The 21,972-nt window shown below is 49.5% G+C and overlaps 1 protein-coding gene across 1 annotated transcript in view; it reads left to right on the plus strand.

Annotated features, from left to right (window-relative positions):
• The window catches only part of LOC140912507 (NACHT, LRR and PYD domains-containing protein 12), a 284,723-nt gene that overhangs the window by 166,807 nt on the left and 95,944 nt on the right, over positions 1–21,972 (plus strand). The window contains exon 9 of the mRNA XM_073346992.2: positions 14,935–15,105. Within this exon, the coding sequence (XP_073203093.2) occupies positions 14,935–15,105 (171 nt within the window). The remainder of the gene's footprint in view (positions 1–14,934; positions 15,106–21,972) is intronic.

Raw genomic sequence — 21,972 nt, forward strand, 5'->3', positions numbered from 1 at the left:
ACTGCTGACTCATATCCAGCTTCTCGTCCACTGTCACCCCTAGGTCCTTTTCCGCAGAACTGCTGCCTAGCCATTCGGTCCCTAGTCTGTAGCGGTGCATGGGATTCTTCCGTCCTAAGTGCAGGACTCTGCACTTATCCTTATTGAACCTCATCAGATTTCTTTTGGCCCAATCCTCCAATTTGTCTAGGTCCTTCTGTATCCGATCCCTCCCCTCCAGCGTATCTACCACTCCTCCCAGTTTAGTATCATCCGCAAATTTGCTGAGAGTGCAATCCACACCATCCTCCAGATCATTTATGAAGATATTGAACAAAACCGGCCCCAGGACCGACCCTTGGGGCACTCCACTTGATACCGGCTGCCAACTAGACATGGAGCCATTGATCACTACCCGTTGAGCCCGACAATCTAGCCAGCTTTCTACCCACCTTATAGTGCATTCATCCAGCCCATACTTCCTTAACTTGCTGACAAGAATACTGTGGGAGACCGTGTCAAAAGCTTTGCTAAAGTCAAGAAACAATACATCCACTGCTTTCCCTTCATCCACAGAACCAGTAATCTCATCATAAAAGGCGATTAGATTAGTCAGGCATGACCTTCCCTTGGTGAATCCATGCTGGCTGTTCCTGATCACTTTCCTCTCATGCAAGTGCTTCAGGATTGATTCTTTGAGGACCTGCTCCATGATTTTTCCAGGGACTGAGGTGAGGCTGACTGGCCTGTAGTTCCCAGGATCCTCCTTCTTCCCTTTTTTAAAGATTGGCACTACATTAGCCTTTTTCCAGTCATCCGGGACTTCCCCGGTTTGCCACGAGTTTTCAAAGATAATGGCCAATGGCTCTGCAATCACAGCCGCCAATTCCTTCAGCACTCTCGGATGCAACTCGTCCGGCCCCATGGACTTGTGCACGTCCAGCTTTTCTAAATAGTCCCTAACCACCTCTATCTCCACAGAGGGCTGGCCATCTCTTCCCCATTTTGTGATGCCCAGCGCAGCAGTCTGGGAGCTGACCTTGTTAGTGAAAACAGAGGCAAAAAAAGCATTGAGTACATTAGCTTTTTCCACATCCTCTGTCACTAGGTTGCCTCCCTCATTCAGTAAGGGGCCCACACTTTCCTTGGCTTTCTTCTTGTGGCCAACATACCTGAAGAAACCCTTCTTGTTACTCTTGACATCTCTTGCTAGCTGCAGCCCCAGGTGCGATTTGGCCCTCCTGATATCATTCCTACATGCCCGAGCAATATTTTTATACTCTTTTCCCTGGTCATATGTCCAACCTTCCACTTCTTGTAAGCTTCTTTTTTATGTTTAAGATCCGCTAGGATTTCACCATTAAGCCAAGCTGGTTGCCTGCCATATTTACTATTCTTTCGACTCATCGGGATGGTTTGACCCTGTAACCTCAACAGGGATTCCTTGAAATACAGCCAGCTCTCCTGGACTCCTTTCCCCTTCAAGTTAGTCCCCCAGGGGATCCTGGCCATCCGTTCCCTGAGGGAGTCGAAGTCTGCTTTCCTGAAGTCCAGGGTCCGTATCCTGCTGCTTACCTTTCTTCCCTGCATCAGGATCCTGAACTCAACCAACTCATGGTCACTGCCTCCCAGATTCCCATCCACTTTTGCTTCCCCCACTAATTCTACCCGGTTTGTGAGCAGCAGGTCAAGAAAAGCGCCCCCCCTAGTTGGCTCCTCTAGCACTTGCGCCAGGAAATTGTCCCCTACGCTTTCCAAAAACTTCCTGGATTGTCTATGCACCGCTGTATTGCTCTCCCAGCAGATATCAGGAAAATTAAAGTCACCCATGAGAATCAGGGCATGCGATCTAGTAGCTTCCGTGAGCTGCCGGAAGAAAGCCTCATCTACCTCATCCCCCTGGTCCGGTGGTCTATAGCAGACTCCCACCACTACATCACTCTTGTTGCACACACTTCTAAACTTAATCCAGAGACACTCAGGTTTTTCTGCAGTTTCGTACCGGAGCTCTGAGCAGTCATACTGCTCCCTTACATACAGTGCTACTCCCCCACCTTTTCTGCCCTGCCTGTCCTTCCTGAACAGTTTATAACCATCCATGACAGTACTCCAGTCATGTGAGTTATCCCACCAAGTCTCTGTTATTCCGATGACATCATAGTTCCTTGACATCACCAGGACCTCCAGTTCTCCCTGCTTGTTTCCAAGGCTTTGTGCATTTGTATATAAGCACTTGAGATAACCTGTTGATCGCCCCTCATTCCCAGTATGAGGCAGGAGCCCTCCCCTCACAGACATTCCTGCCTGTGCTTCCTCCTGGTATCCCGCTTTCCCACTTACCTCAGGGCTTTGGTCTCCTTCCCCCGGTGAACCTAGTTTAAAGCCCTCCTCACTAGGTTAGCCAGCCTGCTGGCAACGATGCTCTTCCCTCTCTTCGTAAGATGGAGCCCGTCTCTGCCCAGCACTCCTCCTTCATGGAACACCATGCCATGGTCAAAGAATCCAAAGCCTTCTCTCCGACACCACCTGCGTAGCCATTCATTGACTTCCACGATTCGACGGTCCCTACCTAAGCCTTTTCCTTCCACGGGGAGGATGGACGAGAACACCACTTGCGCCTCCAACTCCTTTATCCTTCTTTCTAGAGCCACATAGTCCGCAGTGATCCGCTCAAGGTCATTCTTGGCAGTATCATTGGTGCCCACGTGGAGAAGCAGGAAGGGGTAGCGATCCGAGGGCTTGATGAGTCTCAGCAATCTCTCCGTCACATCGCGAATCTTAGCCCCTGGCAAGCAACAGACTTCTCGGTTTTCCCGGTCAGGGCGGCAGATAGATGACTCAGTCCCCCGGAGGAGAGAGTCCCCGACCACCACCACCCGCCTTCTCCTCTTGGGAGTGGTGGTCGTGGAACCCCCAACCTCAGGACATAGCATCTCATGCCTTCCAACCAGCGGAGTCTCCTTCTGCTTTCTCGCCCCAGACATATCATCTGGTCCACTCTCCGCAACAATACCTGTGGAGAGAACATGAAAGCGGTTAGTTACCTGTGTCTGTGTTACTGGAACCCGGACATTCCGCTTACCTCTTCTGGAGGTCACATGTTGCCAAGCTTCTTCACTGGCCTCTTGGCTTCTCTGTGCAACCTGCTCTATATCTTTAGAGCTTTGTGCCCCTAGAAGCCTATCCTGAGTTCTGTCCAGAAAATCCTCAGTTTCTCGTATGCAACGAAAAATATGTCCTTCTTTCCCCTTAAATTTTTTCTCCCCACTTTGAGGTCTCTTTCTCCTCATCTGCTACGGTGTCTTCTCTCTTGTTTTATCTATAAATTTTATGGGGATTTTCACCATCACTTTATCTTGAATACCCTCTTCTCTCCCCAGCCTCTGTCCCCCAAGTTAGGGCTTAGCTCCCCAATTTCCCACATACACCTATGGCATTTTTCTCCCCATATTCACCTCAACCTTAGAGTCCCTCACCCCACTGGGGGCTCATCTCATCCTGCCTCCAAAATATCTTGGGGGCTCTATTCTCCCATACAGAACTTCTGGGCTCAGCCAGGGATTGAGGGCTTCTCTCCCTTGTACAAATTCAGTGGTTCTTTTACTCTCCCAGATGCTGGGGGCTCTGCTCCCTCTTCAGTCGGATGACCATATTTTCAAGGCAACTGTAGTGATGGAGGAGTCACTACCGTATACAGTTCTGGTGGATGTGGTGTCTGGATGTGTGTACAGAATTTGGAAGGTGTTGGGGGTGGGGAGGGCTCATGCTTGGGTGTGCAGGGGGCTCCCTGTGAGGCCTTGAAGGAGGACAAGGACAGTCATGCTTGGGGTTGGTCCCTGAGGTGCACATGCTCATAGTCGGCCTGCTCCCATGGATACCCACTGAGATGCTTGGCAGCTTTATCAGGAGCCCAGACTCTGCTGGAGCATTACAGAAACCATAAGAACTTCTGCTTTTATAAGCTCAACAGGGAGTGTGAAACAGGCCCTGCCAAAAGTTTCACATGGTCACCCCCTCTCAGGGGCTCTTCTCTCCCCAAATATCAGGGATCATGCTTCCTCTGAGGTTCTTTTCTCCTTTGTCTTTCCCCACTTTGATCCCTGGTCTCAGTGGGAAGGTGGGTGTGATGTTGCCAGTTCTGGGCCTGGCGGCTGCCTCCTCTCCCCAGGCCTGATGGTCACAGCTGGGAGCAGGTGCAATTATTAGGCCTAGGAGCTGTACCCCCATTGTGAGCTGTGATGTAAAAAGCATGGGAGAGTCCATAAGATGTTACAATAACCACGAAAAACAGGCCAAACTGTTTACAACATTGAGTCTTGTCAGAGGTGCAAGAAAACCACATAGAGAAAATAGATTAATCTAAACCCAAAAGGCCAGGTTCATATAATCCAAGGACTTTTGAAATTATGCTTGTGAAAACACATGATGTGGAGCCAGAAACTGGTGTGATGGATATTAGGCCTACTTAGTGGACAAAATGATAAGGGGGATGAACTATGATGCCCGCTTTTCCTATTTTGGGGTTCCTTAAAAAGAGACTTTGGGGGGGAAAATATTCAGATCACTTCAAATAAGCTCCCGCTCTCATCTCCCATCCCACCTTGCATCCCAGCTCATCCCCCAAGCTGCCAGCACTGCAACTCATCTCGGCTCATCTAAAGGACTTTCTCCCTGAGAGGAAGTCCGGCTGGCCTTAAACTCATTGGAGTAACTTTGTTTTCACCTGCGAATATGAACTGGCGTCCAGTCCTCAGCCCAGCACTGGCGTATGTAACTACCAGCGCTGCAGAAGCACATAAGAACTGGCATTGTTCTCCCTTTATTTGTTGTGTTCTTTTCTGCCGCCCCATGTTCTTTCCTTCTGTTCTCTCTCTTACTCTTTTGTCTTTTCATCAAATCCTGAAGTCAGCTATACTATCATCCAAGCCTGCCTTGTCTAAGAAGAAAAGATCCGCTCAGATAACATCCCTAACCAGATCGTAAACTAGGATCCAAGCAGCAGGTGTCATGGTCGACTTGCCAGCCAAAAAGCATCCACACATAAATAATCGGCAATACGGTGCTCCAAAAACATCCACAAAACCCTTATTTCACCCATCTTTTCTATCCCATCTCTCTTCCACCCTGTGTCTGTTAAAAAAAAGGTAAGTAAATGCCTTCTATACATCAGAACTGATAGTAAAATTACTCCTTTCCTTTTCATCAAGAAAAGGTTGTTCTGAAAATAAGAGACTCTGATATTTTGCCTCCGAAAGAAGAAAGATTTCAAAGGTTTTGACTGAGTTTGCTTTGCATAATTACTCCGCCATATTTTCAATATAAGGGACTGTTTTGATTTCTTGTTCTTTCTTGTATTTAATCCTAAACTTCTAATTGGAATGAATGCTTTTGGCTGTTTGCCAAATAACTGACTAATACAAAAGGCCTCTGTTTAAAATAACCCCAAACCTTCCTATCGCTGTTTAATGTTGGGCAGAGAGTTTATAGACAACTTTAACTCTTTGGGCTTTTGAGATCAATATCTGTACAATTGGGCTGGTGGGAGAGACAGAGACAGTAGAAGATAAGAATGGCTATACTGGGTCAGAGCAAGGGTATCAGACGGTGCCTCTGAACAGCAGGCCTAGTGGTTGGGGTGTAGGCTGCAGCTAGGTGTAGAGATGGGCTTGAGCCAACGGTGGCACTGTCAATGAGATCCAGGGACTGGCCGGGGTCAAAAGTGAGATCAGAGACTATAGACTGGAGTGGGCAAACTACAGCAGACTTTTTTATCCAGCTCTCAACTCACAATTCCGTCATGAGCACCATCTTCCGGCACGCAGAGCCACACTGTGCAGGTGCGACTTCACCGCTCTGTTTCCAGGATTGGAACCCAGCCCGTACGTGGCAGCCCCGTGCCACGCGGCAGTGTGCCCAATCCTGAACTCTGGATCATTCTAATAATTTTTGCCACCTCGAATTTTCCTAAATATAACTAATAAAAACAAAGAGACCCCAGGACTCCGAAGATTTAAACCTCCCCAACTGAGCAGAAATGCTCAGCTTGGGTTTAAGCTTCAGCCCCAGCCATGGTGGCTTCTGCCTTTGATGTTCCCAGACATGGGGCTGAATGTGCTCTCAGCTGAGAGCCTCCACCAGTTTGAAGAAAAACCCTTTGAAGTGCAGCCTGTTGGGGATGGAGCTGTGTGTTTACAGTTATAAACAGGGCAGGTGCCAATGTTGGACTCATTATAAAAAACTAAATCTTTTGGGGAAAGCTGTGGCTCTTCCTTTTTCTCTTTCAATACATTTCTGCTCTTTTTCTTCTGCTTTTAAGGTAGAAGCCCCATCCCAGGCCTCTGAGGTTCTGGGCAACTCTGAGGACTTGAGGCCAGATTTGTAAAGTTGCTCAGCACCCAGCAGCTCCCATTGTGACACTTCCCACCAGATTTTCAAAGGATCTGCACGTTGGATGCTGAGCCCTCTGGAAAAGCATGAGCAGAGTGAGCCGCAAAATCAGTCTCCTGTTGCACCAGCTGCTGTCCCTCACTGGAGTTTTGGGGTTAATGCCACGAACCTCCAATGCAAGTTCCCCTTTTTTGTCCCCAGAACATCAAATATGGTGCCTAGAGGGCTGAGGTGCTTCTGCCACCAGGCCTCTATCAAGGTCTCAGAGCTCTCCCTATCACTTTGTAGGTGGATAGGACTCATCTCAGCGCTGTTTGTTTTATCCTTTTATTCCCACCATCCGTGTTGTTTAGCCTCTTCCTTCTCTTCCCTCTTGATGATCAGGAGGTGCCACTCTTCACTACACAGCCTGCACCAGACAGGAACTATCACCTGCTATCAAAGACCACCCGCCACCCACCCACCCACTGTCAGTGATTTCCCATCTCAGAGTATGTACCACTCCATCCATTTTCCACCCCTCCCCTTGGCTGCTGGAGTCACAACGCTGCAGCAGATCCCCCTGCTCAGTGCAACTGCAGCATCCTGTTCCCTCCTGAGGAGCGAGACCTACAGGTCTGTAGCAGTAACTGAATTTGTTACTTGATCATGTACATTTTATGCTCCAATACTTAAAGAAGAAGAATTTGCTCTGACAGCTAATGACATGTGCAGACAATTGTCTAGAGCTGGTCAAGAATTTACCACTGGAATGATTTCCTGAAGGAAAATGCAGCTTCCACAAAATAGAAACTTTGTGTGAGAATATTTTTTTGTTGAACTGACCCAAAACGTTTCATTCAACTGTATGTCCCTATTTGCACATTGCCTTATGGGAGTTGTATCTCGGGTCATCATACTTCTATGAGCCAGACTCCCTGGAGGTCTACATCTGCCCTAGTGCAATGTGGACTCTCCTCTGACCAACAGGTATGAGGCATCATGGGTGGATGGAGGCTGCATTATGGGAGACCTGTCCATGCAGGAACCCTGGGCACAGGGTAGAATGGATGTATCAGGTTCCATTGAGAAGGAGGGGTGGGGACCCAGAGAGACAAAAGATTCCCGTCTTGTGCCAAAGCTATCAAAGGGGGTGGAACAGAACAAAGGGGGCGGCCAGTCATGAGAAATCCCCTAGTTACCACCTGAGCTGGAAGTGACAAGGACCGTACCAGGGGAAAGGATTTGGCCCAGACTAGGAAGGAGTCTAGTCTGTGAAAGAAGCTTATTGAAACATCTCTAAGGGTGAGTTTTACCTGAATTCAGTTTCTTAATGTATTAGGGTTAGACTCGCGTGTTTTGTTTTGTTTTGCTTAGTAACTTACTTTGTTCTGTTATTACTTGGAACCACTTAAATCCTATTTTTTATACTTAATAAACTCACTTTTGTTTATTAATTAACCCAGAGTAAGTGATTAATACCTGGGGGAGCAAACAGATGTGCAAATCTCTGTATCAGTGTTATAGAGGGCAGACAATTTATGAGTTTGCCCTGTACAAGCTTTATATAGAATAAAAAGGATTTATTTGGGGTTTGGATCCCACTGGGAGCTGGGTGTCTGGGTGCTGGAGACAGGAATACTTGCTGAGCTGTTTTTAGTTAAGTCTGCAGCTTTGGGGGCGTGGTTCAGACCCTGAGTCTGTGTTGCAGCAGGCTAGCGTGTCTGGCTCAACAAGGTAGGGTTCTGGAGGCCCAAACTGGCAGAGAAAAAGGGCTCATAGGTAAATTCAGCATGTCAGGTGACAGTTCCAAGGGGGTCTCTGTGACCAAACCCATCACAGGGGGTCTCCTGTTTGGATTCCAATATCTCAATGAAAAGTTGCTCCAATGAGCTCCTCTGTTCATCCCGTCAACCACAAACAACTCAGGTGGTGGCAGAATCAATTCCACATTTTATTTACAGGAGTTGTAGTATTATTTATTAGTGAATTGCAATAGTGGTAAAATGCCTTGGCTGAGATCAGGGTCTCACTATGCTAGGCACGGGTTATGTTGTTATGGCAGGTGCCCCCAGGTGGCACTGTTACAGGTGTCCCAATTCTTTTTGTTTCAGATGTAAGCAACCTTTCAGTCTTGGGGAGACATGCAGTGTTTCAGTTATGGAAGGTTTTATGTAAACACAGCTTTGGGAGAGAGGGAGCTGAGTGAGCTACAGAAGAGTTACAGGTGCACTTCGAGTGTACCCAGACTCCTTGTCACTGATTTCTCCTCTGATCTGCAAGGCCTTGGACACATACTGCCACTCAGGAGAGGGGTAAAACCGAAGTCAGAACTGGACACTGGTGTCAGGAGCAACAATACACATAGACAGTCTCTGCCTGGAAGATCCTACAGTCTAAATTAAATGGTAGAAAACTTCATTAACACAGAGTTAATTGTTGCCCATTTATAGCCCGTGTCCTTCCTGTATGTGGAGTTCAGCAAAAATCAAATTTCAGAGTTAAGGTAAATGTTCACGCATCCTTAACTTCCCCCCACCCCGAGCTGGCAAAACGTTCTTGGTGTTAAGTGCAACTCTATTGAATGATGGATGAATAAATCGGGATAAAGCTTGGGATAGCTGGGATTGTGATATGAGGTGATTTGAGTCTGCGTCTGCTTGTGTGTTATCAAAGGAAAGAGACGTATGTGTACCTTGAGGTTCCCGTCTGGCATCATTTCAGTACAGAACTGAGTAGGTCGTGTAGGTAGCAGGGCACTAGGATCTTCTTGCCATGGGTATTGTCAGTCGTGAGGTGGGGAATATGAGTGCAGTCTGTACATTGAATGATGGGAAGGGGAAGACATAGGGTTAGGGTGTATCCTGTGTGCAAGTGGAAAGGGATTGGAAAAGGGTATGAAGAGGTTAAACTTTACCAGTGTGGTATTCTGTCAGGAGAGTAGGCTCAGTGTTTGAGTGTCAGGCAAGTGCAGGTAGAGCCTCTGCATCACGATGAAAAGGCAGAATGCCAGTTTGTGGCACATTGCGCCATCGCTCAAAGAGGGCAGAGTTAAGGTTGTTTGTGTATTTACCTTAACTCTGTGATTACTGGTTTGAGAAGTTTGAGTTTCGCTGAACTCAGCATTCTGGAAGGGCACAAGCTGTCACCAGGCAGCCTTGACTCCATGTTATCTAAGTTACTTGCCACTTAATTTGCTCGTTTTTTAAACAGAGAAATGTTTGTCGGTGGTTGTCACCTAGGTTTGCAGCTGCTATGCTTCTGTGGCTAGGTAATAATCAAAAGATGTAGCTTTTATATCGTGCTTTTCATCTGTCACTCTCAAAGATCTTTACATCATGTATCCCCATTTCACAGATGGGAAATCGAGGCACAGAGAGATGAAATGGCTAACCCAAGCTCGCTCAGTGCCAGTGGCAGAGCTAGGAATAGTCCCAGGCCAGTGGTTTTTCCACAAGGCCACATGGTTGCTTTGTGAGCTCTCAGTGCTCTCTGCCTCCTGTATATTTTGCTATAGCGGAAAGGGGATAATGGTCATGATTTGAGATGTTTGCAATGTGCTGCTAACAGGGCCAGTGAGAGAAATCTCATCCGTGCTCTATGGCCCGAAACCTTGACAGTTTTATCATATTGTACTCGTGCCCAGCTTCTCACCCCAGTCTCAACAGTGTGTTCTTGGTGCTTGCTCCCAGCATGCCTCTTCTAAATGCCCACCCAGAGGGGCAGGGCTTCCCCTGATCCTGGCACACATGGAGGGAGCAGGACTCAGACACCCTTAGAAATGCAAGCCCTCCAACACCTGGCTCACATGACCTGATAGGGATGGGTCTCAGACACCCCAAATCCTTGCACATACCAAAGGGAAAAATGTGGGGGTGACAGGCACCCCTGTCTCCCCCAAGCACCCTGCCACTCATCCCTATGTGTCCTTCGCCCTCCCTGAGACCTTCAGCCCCTAAACCTCCTCTGCCACCCATCCCCATTTATCCCCTTCCCTCAATGCAGTCCCAAATCCCTCTCCCCTCTATTCCCCCACTTCTGCACCCCTAAAATGCTCCTCCTTGCCAGCAAGCATTCACGTAACTATTTCCCCAAAATAACACTCTCCCCAGACACACAGTTTAGCAATCTGCTATCCTGCCTTTTCCAAATGTCTCCCCAAGTGGGAGGTCAAACTGACTTGGGGTCAGGATCAAAAGATGACTGACTATTCCTTTGAGCTATGCAGCTGATGTAGAATAGTAAAGGCTAACAATCCTGTTCACTCTTCTGTCCACACGGGATCAGTTTCATCCATTTAGAGTGTCATTTGGAAGGGGAGGCTTCTGATACTGTAATATAGAGAAGCAAAATATGTTTCAAATAAAGTTTTAATTTGATTTTCTCCACAGGGCGGGTGGGTGCCAGACTCTCTGTTGGAGGAACCCTTGAGCACTGGGCAACTTGGCGCAATGATCTGAGCCCTGGTTTGATCACTCTCTGTGGGCATGTCCACACTGCAATTGAAAATACGTGGCTGCCTGTGCCAGCTGACTTGGGCTTGCGAGGGCTGTTTAATTGCATTGTAGGTTTCCAGGCACTGGCTGGAGCCTGGGCTCTAGGACTTTTGAGGTTAGAGGATCCCAGAGCTTGGGTTGGCAGCCAGAACCTGGAAGTCTACACTGCAATTCAACAACCTCAGAACCTGATCCCCGGAGCCCAAATCAGCTGGCACAGGCCAATCGTGGGTGTCTAACTGCAGTGTAGACATACCCTGTGAGCACAAAAAGGCTGCTGAAAGCTGTCACCTTTAACAAAAGCTGTTTTTTTCCCTGAGACCGTATTTTGGAAACAACTTGGTCAAACATCTAAAAGTTTGGAACACTTACAGAATCCCAGGCACTCATGAGTCTCACCAACTTTCAAGGCAATCTGAGTTGCCATGTGGATTTTAAAACAGTTAGAAGAGTTGAATTTTAAACAGAAACTTGGTCTAAACTTTAACTATAGCATCACCCTGCTAGAAGAGACCAGAAAGACAAAGGATGGGGGAAGGAATATGATTTTTCCCATTTTTCAGATGGAAAATTGAGACCCATAAAGATAGAGTGACTTGCCCAAAGTCACATGAGGGAGTGGGTGGTAGAGCCAAGTGCCGAACCACAGATCTCTGAGTTCTAATCCAGGGCTTTAACTACAAGAGCCTCCTTTCTCCTGCAGAGAACTGTGCTCATTCGCTTGTGTTTTTTGGGCTCAGAAATGTGCTTTTTGGATTGGACACGACTTCTCTTTTATATGGTTATGGTTTATTAAAGTAGAGCTACTTAACAATCAGCATTTAAAAATTAGGGCCAGTACTACTGATAGATTTTCTGACCATGATATGCGTGATTTGTTGAAGTGTGTCAGAAAAATTCAAAAAGCTCTGACTACTGACCGAACCAGACTCAAACAAACATGTGAAAGCTATGAAGAGGCAAAACAAAATCCAGGTAGAGTTGCCTGGAGGAGGAGGGTGGCCATCTTCCAAATATTTGTGAAATGTCAGGTGCCATTTCCAGTATATTTGAAGGTCTTCAGACATTTCAAAGGCAAAATTCTACACAATTAGAATAATTAGAGCATTCCTGGTGTTCATCTGGAGTTCTGCACTAGAATAACTTTCTAATGTCTCAAATTACATATTGTTAATATAGAGGTGCATTAAAACCACAAGACCCTAAATAGATATGATTATTTGCCAATAGATGCACACACAACTATATTCTAAAACTCAGCCTCAACTTGAGTCAATGGGAGAATGTATGGAGGAGCATGAGCAGCACTAGGATTGAGTTTGCATTCAGATTTATAGTTAAATCAGGACTGAAAACTTATTTTACACTTAACATTTTCTTAGAAAGAAAAATCAGGTTATTCTTGCCTCTGAGCTCAGGAATGATGAACTCTCTTTCTCCTCACCTTCTCAGGTGTGTTCTCTCTCTCTCTCTTTCTCTTTCTCTCAGCTTTAAATCTTGTGGGGTTCTTCTCTTCTGTTTCAACTTGGATGCCCTCTTCTCTTCACCCCTCTCCAAATTAGGGTTCATGCCCTCAGCTTCCCACATAAACCTTTGGGTTTTTTCTCCCCCTCTTCGACCCAGTCTTAGAATCTCTCCCCCTCCCTCCATTGCAGGCTCCTCTTTTCCTGCCTTCAAAATACCTTGGGGGCTCTACAAAGCCTTACAGACTCTAGGGGCTCCCTAAGTCATGGGGGCTTCTCTCTCTTGTACAAATTCAGGGGCTTTTTTCTCTCCCAAATGTAGAGATTTCCCTCCTGTGACACTCTACACCCTGGGGGAGCACCCTGTAACCCCCAAATTCATCATTTGTATATAATTGTGATATTGCATACAAAGCATTCCATGGAAGGTATTATGGGAAAGGTTATGATCTGCTGAAACCCATTGTTCCATCTAAATTTGTATATCATTAATGCATATGAAGTTATGAGAATTGTCTGGTTGTCACTAAAATATGCTGGGGGTTTGGAAAGTGCCCAGATACTAGCTCCCCAAAGGCACTAACCAGGGGTGTACCCAACGCCCATGCGGGTGTCGAACATCCATTAACCGCATTGTCCAGCAAGGGAGTTACAATTCAATGACTCACTTGCACAAGGACACACCAGGGGAATGGCTCAACCTTGCCTGGTGACTCAGCAACGCCCACCAGACGGGCCTGGACTTGTGGTCTCTAAGCACATGGACTGAGGGTATAAAACAGAACCCAGTGGCCCCATGCGTCACCTTTTTTTTTCCTTCCCCCACCTGCAGTGCAAGCAACAAAGACGCACTGTAGACTCCAACAGAGGGGACAGACCCAGGTTTCCAGGGTGAAACCTGTGTATTATGAACTTTAACATCCAGTGGGGTGAGAAAACTGCTTGCTCTAAATACTACCTGGTGTCTTACAGGTTTAAGGTTCAGACTGTGCACTTGTTTTGTTTTCTTTGGTAACTAACTCTGACTTTTTGCCTATCACTTCTAATCACTTAAAATTGACCTTTTGTAATCAATCAACTTAGTTTAATGTTTATCTTTACCAGTGAGTTTGACTGAAGTGCTTGGGAAATCTGCTCAGGTTACAAAGGCTGGTGTATTATCCACTTTCCATTTAATTTCCAATTAATAAACTGACATTTCTCAAGAAAGGGTCTTCAGCAGTGCAAGACGGTATATTCCTAAACTACAACTCTTGGAGCTGGGGGGATTTGGTTGATGCCTTTCTCTGTGGTTCATGAGTGGCTCTGGGAGCATTCACGCAATCTAGCTGGGTGTGGGGCTCCACACGCAGTTGTACTGAGGGGTAACAGCTCCTGCAGGGGTTTGCTGCTTGCCACCAGTCTGGCATTGTGACAGACACCCCAGAATAGAGAGTAAAGGGGGCACAGCGGTCCCACAGTCACAGGTTGCACCCCGGGGGTCCCATCGCACTTCCCCATTGGGCAGAGTAACAATATTTTAAGGCATAGGAGGTGATGAAGGAGGCCGTGCAGGTGACAGCTCTGGTGGAAGGGGTTTCTCGACGTGTGTGCAAGATTTAGCAGATGGGAGTGGGATCATGTTTGGGTGTGCAGGGGGCTCATTATGAAGCCTTGAAGGAGGACAAAGACAGCCGTACTTGCGGGTGGTCCTTGAAGTGCACATGGTTATAACCTGCTGCCATGGTTACCCACTCAGCTGGCTGGCAGCTCCATTAGGAGCCCAGGCTCTGCAGGGGGGTTACAGAAACCAACAGAACTTCTGCTTTTATAACCTCACCAGAGACTCTGGATCAGGCCCTGCCAACAGGCTCACACAGTCGCCCCCTTTTCAGGGGCTCTTCCCTCCCCACACCCTGGGAAACCCCCTGCCAGGGGGATCTTCTCCTCTTTGTCTCCCCCGCTTCGGTCCCTGGTCTCAGAGGAAAGTGGGTGTGACGCTGCCAGTGCTGGGCTTCGCAGCTGCCTCCCCTCCCCAGGCCTGAGGCTCAGAGCTGGGGGCAGACACAGGAGGCGTCTGTGTCCTCCAAGGGAGCAGCAGAGCTAGTGCCGGGGGCGCGGAGGGTCAGGATCTCCCAGCTCCTCCTGCTCTGAGCCTGGCCCAGCTGCCTGGGGAGGGGGCTCCCCCTACAGCCTCCCTGGAGCGATGGGGCTGCTCCAATTGGGTCGCACCATCCCAGGGCTGATCAGTGCCAAGTCCAGCCTGACTGGTCCAGACCTGAGTGGGCAGGACTTAAAGGGCAACTTTAAGGGAAAGGGCGAGGGGGCGGGGCTTAGGAAGGAGTCTTACCCCAAACCTTCTTCCTCATTGGTCAGTGGCAGAGATTTGAAGTGTCTAGGCCATTCTCACTTTTGATTGGTGAAGGGCAAAGGGCAAGGGGTGGAGTTTAGACAGGCAGTCCCACCCGCTGCTGGTTTCTCACTGGATAAGGGGTGGGACTCGGGACAGAGTCTGTAACAGGACGTCTTACTCATTCTGGATGCTGATTGGTCAGACAGAGGGGCTGGTGGGTGGGGCCAGCTGTCAGAGCAGCCGTCACGAGCCCCATTCACGCATTGATCCCCCCTCTCTGCTTTTCTCTCTCCTGCAGCTTGAAGTGGTGCCGTGTCACAGCCGCTGGCTGCAGGGATCTCGCTGCTGTTCTCAGAACCAGCCGGAGCCTGACAGAGCTGCACCTGGGGTATAACGAACTGGGAGAGGCCGGAGTGCGGCTGCTGTGTGAGGGGCTAAAACACCTGAACTGCAAACTACAGAATCTACAGTAAGTAGCAGCCGGCTCCCTTTCGTCTGTGCCTGGTAACACTGATGTTGTGAGTTCAACTCCGGGTACCAGGGAGGATCACAACATCCTACAGGGCACGTAGTAGGCTCAGGCTTCAGCCCCTGTTGAGCAGGGACAGCAGCTGGGCAGCTGCCCTAAAGGGGCAGCTAAGGATCCCCCTGACTCAGGATTAACCTCTGGTGACAGAGAGCAGGTACAGAGAACTCTGTATCACCCACTCCCTACATCGCCCTGCCTCTACGTAGGGGGTGTGGAGGAGCGTGGAGCTGTATGTCCAGGGCAGAGTGCACGGTGCTCCACCTCTTCTAAGCCAGCACAGCATCTGGGGTAATTTGGGGCAGCCCTGAGGTTCCTCTGTGTTAGACCAGAGGCCGTTTTGTCCCCCACCTGGCCCAGGATCAGGGGAGTGCAGAGGTGGCTTATAACCAGTTTCTTCAGTCTCCTCATCAGCGCAGAGTGTGAAGTTGGTGCAGCCGAGGACAGAGCCCAGTGGTTTTGAGCAAATCCCAGATGCAGCACATTTTGATGTTACAGACACCATTATTGTAAGATCCAAAAAACCCAACAACCCAGGACTGCAAACATTAAGACTTCCAAAATCATGAGTTAGGCCCCCTGAAAATCATGAGACTTCCAAAAAAATCTAATTCTGGTGTGGTTTTTTTTCGTCTCCCTTTTGACTTATAAACTCCCCTCTACTCCTTTGCTGTTGCGTGTGAGATGATATCAGGTTGAAAAATCAATCATTAATGTACACAGAAATCCATGCCACTCCCTGGTTGCTCAGATGGAGACTGCATTTAATTTCTCCTCATCCATCACGTAGAGGAACTGCTATCTCTTTCCAATCACCGTCTTGACTTTCTCCCCTCCAAATTTATTTCCTTGGATAAACGAAAGGCTGGATCGTAAATAGTTCAAGGAATGCTGACCTCACACTTGCACATACAACTTACACTCTTGTTAGGGTTGATGAGTTACAGATATACATATTAAAGAACTTGAAACTTATTCATGTAAAGATATAAGCCAGGGGTGCGGAACTTATGGCTCGTGGACCGGATCCGGCCCCTTGCTCATTTTCATTTGGCCCTCAGGCCGCACACGTTCAACTCACCCGCCGATAGGGACACCAAGGTTCAGGGCTTCCCCCCGCAGCGGGGCAAGACAGCGTTCACATCTCCAGCCCTGCGGGGGGTGCCGAGGCTCAGGGGTTCCTGCCCGCAGGACTGGAGCTGCAAGTGCTGGCTCATCCCACCACAGGTGGGAAGCCCCGAGCCTCAGCACCCCCCACCCCCGTGGGGCTGGAGCCGCGAGTGCCACCTTGTCCTACCATGTGTGTGGCAGCAGGGGAAAGCCCTGAATCTCAGCGCCCCTCCCGGAGCTGGAGCTGCGAGCACTGGCTCATCCCACCACAGGTGGGAAGCCCCGAGCCTCTGTGCCCCCACGGGCAAGTGAGTTCAATGTGTGTGGCCCACCATTAATTTTTTCAGTGGGTCAATGGCCCCTGATACAAAAATGGTTCCCCACCCCTGGTATAAGTGATAAAGTCACAGTACATATACTATGCGATTGTTTTAGCCATTTCCAAGAAGCAGCATTTCCCTGATTTCCCCCAACCGCCACGTCTCTGCCAGAGACTAGACAGCATTCCACCCCGTAAATACTCCTCCTCTTCCTCCAGAGCCCCCTTCAATCTTCTCCCTTCCGTCCCACACATCGCCCTGCAGCCCATTTTCCTGCACCACTAAATCTGTCTCCTTCTTCCCCCCAATGCTCTGCTCCCCCTCACTTGCTCCATCTACTTTTAGCACTGTCCTTGAAGCACCTCACAGTCCCTGTGCCCTGTATAGCCCCCAAAACAGAGTGGCAGCCATTTTGCCTGTGGGCATGGCTTCGATCTCATTGTAAACAGCGGGAGGTGGCAGCCAACTTTCTGAAGGGCAGCCTGACTTCCACGAGCAGATGGACTATAAGGAAATGGCAGCCATATTGCTGGCTTGAGCCTCATTGGGAGTAATAGGAGATGGCAGCCACTGTGAATAAGGGAAAATGTGCAAGTTTTTGCCTTTCTTCATGGTTTCAGGTCGGGGTGGAGAACTGTCAGTATTGCAAACTCTGGTGATTTTAGCACAACTCTTCCATGTGGTCCAGCCATTAGAGAGGGACAGAGTCATTCTAGGTAAGGTGGGTTACACTTGCACATCCCTTTCCTTAGACCAGGACTGTCAAGCTGTCTGGGGGGGACTTGGAAGCGTGGACACCTTCCAAAAGACAAGTCACTCACCAAGGGCGATTTGCGTCCTAGATCTCACACCAAAGACACTGGCATCCAATCCTATAGTAAGCTATTGAGAGATTCATTACTAAGGGTATATCTACACAGGAATATAAGCCTAGGCTCAAGCCTAACTGCCCTTGTGTCCACACATCAATTGTGTTAATCTAGGATTCAAACCTAGGGTCCAGGACCCTGCAGGACTGGAGCGTCCGAGCCCATGTTAAGCTGGGACCTAGGGTCCGAGCCCTGTTTCTTTCCTCTGTGCATGTGGCCCCTACTTGACTCGGGTCCCTCCAGATGTATCCCAGAGTTCCTTGGGGCAACTTCCTTAGTCCTGTCTGTGCGGACAATGGGTGGTGCAGTCTGTTGCACTCTGTTACAAACAGAAGCCACATCGCCCTTTGCAAACGGCAGCAGCTCAGATCAGCGTTAACCTACTGTCTGCTGAACAGCGGTCTGCCAGCACACTGTCAGAGAGCCTGCAGGATTTTCAATGGAGACTGATCAGAAGAAACTTTTTGCAAGGAGAGCTGCTTCCTGGTCCCAAGAGCACAGCCAGATTTTGGTGCATGCTGCCCAGGTGCCCCTGCACAAACAGCCCCAGGGAGGGCAGAGCTCCCAGTTCAGCACGGCCCGGGGAGGATGACCCCTAACACCCAGCTGTTCCCCATCCCTACAGGGCAGCCGCTTGGTCCCCACTCTGCTCTCTGGCCCCCTGGAACTCCCTGCGGCTGTGTGTGTAGGTGCACCTCGGCATTATTCACTGTCAGGGCAGCAACTGGGAGCCAGCCCTGAAACTCTCCATAGCCTTCTGCAGTGGTAGCTCTGTCTATGGCTCCTCCTCGCTGCTCTGCAGAGCTTGCCTGAAGCAGGGAGCAATGCTGACAGGTGGGAGGCAGCTCCCAGCTTCCAGCATAGGCACTGGCTCCATGGGTGCTCTGGGGCTCAAGCACCCACATTAAAAAATAGGGGGTGCTCAGCACCCACCAGCCATAGCGGTTCCGTGACCTGCGGCTGGTCACCCATCACTTGCCAGGGTGGGCCCTATTGGAGGGGGGGTGGGGAGAGGTGGATCATTGACCGGGAGAAATAAAGTTAGTGCCTGTGGCTGCCAGGATGTTGGGGGTCATCCCTCCCCCAGCCATGCTGAGCTGAGAGGGAGCCAGCCCCAAAACTTCCCCACAGACTCCCAGGGATCCCTTGTCCCTGTCTCCCTGGCTGTAGCAGGATGGTGGAGCACACTGCACCCCAAGCCCTAGGGATACACTTCACTGCTCCATAGCCAGCAGCAGCCAGGTTTCCTCTGAAACCTACATTTTATGTCAAACTTCAAAACAAAAATAGATAATAATAACAACCGCACAAAACCACCTTCATTGAACGTTGCACTTTAAAAATTAAGAATTGCAAAGTTTCATTTGACTAGTTTGACAGCCCTGGAGACTGACGTCCTAATTCTCCTCAGAACAGGAGTACATGGGCATTTTCCTGCCAGTGTGACTCAGCCTAGAGGTGGAGAGCCCAGTTCTCAGATTAGATGGTAGTTCAGTATCTTCACAAACTGCAGTCGTTCCATTGAGACAGCCACCAAGGGCGCTAATTATGCATTTTCGGTACTCGTGTGTCCTTATGGGCACCTGAGTCCCATCGACAGCACCGTCACAGTTAGGAAATAGGGTGGGCAGTAAGTAGAGTGCAACACATTCTTAGGGCTTGAGTGTTGATACTGGAAGGGGGAGTGGGCGCTAGGCACTCTGGGATAGGGTTACTTTGACTGGGGTCTGTGCACAGCAGTGTGGGTGCCAGAGTCCTAGGTTCAAGCACCGGTCAGAAAATTCTTAACCTAGGGTTAAACTGCAGAGTAGATGCTCAAGCTCAGGGTTTCCAGACACAGGTCAGGTGACTCAAGTTCCACTAACCCTAGGCTTCCATTCCTGTGTAGAAACACCCCCAGAAAAAGAAATGGAAGTTACGGAGAGGTTAAAGCAGGTAAAGATATATGTACAGGTGAGTTACAGTCTATAATTTCAAAAGGTAGCAGAGATGGAGGTGAACAAATCACAGAACAGAGAACCAGTTGGATCACATTACAATTCAGCACAAAAGGAGCAGAACTTTAGAAGATGTACAGAGCAGGAAGGAGGCATGTGTGGGAGTGGACACTACTAGTGGTAACTAAAATGAGAATAAAAATAAGAATTCAATCAGTCAAAAGATGAAGAATTTTTCCTTGTGTCCACATTAATAGCTGCTGCTCACAGAAACCAAGTGGATGAGATGGCCTGTAAATAGGTTCTTTTTTTCTTGGCGGGAAAAGAGGAATGCACTTAGAGACGGATCTTTGATCTCACACACAGTGACCATCTGCTTTCAATGCACAGGATTAAGACATTTCTGTTAATCAGGCTGGATTTCCAATTAGGCACAGTAGGCGCATGCCTCATGGAGCAGTCATTCTAGGGGCACCTAAAAATTAAAAGTTTGCCACTCCTGGGCCCCAGCAGGGGAAGCTGGGGGGTCGGGGGGCATGGCCCTACGCAGCCCTGCTGAAGCACTCCTGCCAGCAGGGAAGGCAAAGCAGCCCCCTGTGCCAGGGGAAGAGCTCATCAGACCAACACAGGGGGCCATGCCAGGCAAGTGGGTCCTGAGGGAGCCTGGCCTGGGTAGGTCCCGCTCCTGTTCCTGCTCCAACTTGGCTGATCGCTGTTCCCAAGGGGCCAGAGCGATCCCCAACCAGCCCCGGCCTTGCTGCCAGCTCAGCCCGACAGATACAGTCATCTCCCAGTGGGGCTGGTGAGTGTGGCTGGGGGGGAGGGCACAGGAAAGTGGGTCTCTGAGGGGGCTTGTGGGGAGGGGGCTGGGCATTGAGGGAGTTGGGGGGTGCTGAGCAGTGGGAGGCTTGTGGGAGTTGCTGGGCGCTGTGCGAGTTGTGGGGGAGGTCTTTGTATGTTGAGTCGCTGGACAGTTGAGTATCTGTAGGAGGCACTGGGCAATTGAGGTGGTGGAGTTGTGTGGTGGGTGCTGAGCAGTGTGTCGGGGGGTGGTATGTAGGGTTCTGGGCAGTTGTGTTGGGGGTCTGTGGAGGGGGCTATCTGGGTGGGGGGGGCGCTGAAGATGCTGTGCCTAGGGGCGTGTAAGGTGTAAATCCGGCCCTGTCTGTTAGAGTTCTTAATTTGCATTACACACAGCTTCTTTCTTGTTTGATGAGTTACTTCCTTACAAAGGCACATTCAATGCAAACATTTGCTATTCCATTAGAACAGGGTACAGATAAGTGAAAACAATGCATGCTACATCCCACCAGATTTTCATGAAGTTTAAATACTAAACCCATTCTTATACATTTAACATCTCCTTTGAACTATGCTAAAATACCAGTCAGCTGGTCTGGCTTCCAGCTATGAGTTTGTCAGTTCTTAGCTGATGCCTATGGCTTTGGCCAGAGCTGGCACTTGCTTTATCAGCATCACGAGCAGCATGCTCTGAACTGGAGCACTGGCTCCTGCTCTCCCAAACTGGCTGCAGACAGACAAACCGCATTCTTCTGAACTGGCTGTAACAGTAAATACAAGAGTAAGTGAAATGTTCCTGTCTTCCTGCAGCAGGGGTGGAGTTTGAGCTCCCACCTGCATTTCAGCAGTGTCAGACCAAGTCTGCAGCCCCACAACAGCTGCTAAAGACTCAGCCCCTTCAAGAGCTGTGTTACTGAGGGGAGGGGGGGCATGAGGTGCCCACGCAGCACTGAGAGCTGAGATCAGGCTGCTTCCATGGAGAGATTCTCTGAGCTGGATTTTGCAGCCCCTGCTCCCTGTGAGTGCTGAGTAGCCCACAGCGATCCATGGGACTGTCCGTGTCAGTCAGTGCTCCCCGCCCTGAGCAAGGGCTGCACAATCCAGCCCTTTACGTGCGGAAAGGACATTGCTGTCCCTGCCCAGAGCTCCCAGGGTGAGTGGGGTGTGGGGGGAGCCAGCCAGGCTACAGACTGCACAAGCCCTTCTCCTCCCCTCCCCCACGGGACAGGCACCTGCTGGCAGAGAGATGAGCAGGCAGGGCCGTGACAGTGACACAGATCCTGTGGGTGCAGCGCTGGGCTTCACAGGGGCTGTGGGCACAGATGTTGTGTCTGCAGAGAGAGTTAATACGTCCTTTTCCTTCCCTGTTTTCCCCACAGCTTGGACAAAATGTATTTCCGTGAAGAAATGTGGGCAGAGCTGGATGCTGTGAAAGACACAAAACCTGACCTGGTCATACAGATACAGGGGAGCTGGTGAGTGGGAGCTCTGACCTGGCTGCTCTGCCACTGGCTAAAGGAGCAGCTGGGGGAGCGGGAGAACACCTGCCCCTGTTAAAATTAAACTCTGCCAGCCCCGGGGACTCCAGCAGCACGTCAACATCTGTGGCAGGGGGCTGGGTAGAGATTGTCAAGGCTTAGGAGTAGGGGCTGGGTTTGCTCTATTCTGACTGTGCAATGGGGTAGTTGGTTTTTTGTGTGGGGGGAGTGGGGAAGCAGGAGGGAGGAAGGGGATCAGGGCCTGGGGGAGGGAGAGATGTGGGCTTATGAGATG

Source organism: Lepidochelys kempii, chromosome 6, assembly GCF_965140285.1.
Source record: "Lepidochelys kempii isolate rLepKem1 chromosome 6, rLepKem1.hap1, whole genome shotgun sequence".
Lineage (NCBI taxonomy): Eukaryota > Metazoa > Chordata > Testudines > Cheloniidae > Lepidochelys > Lepidochelys kempii.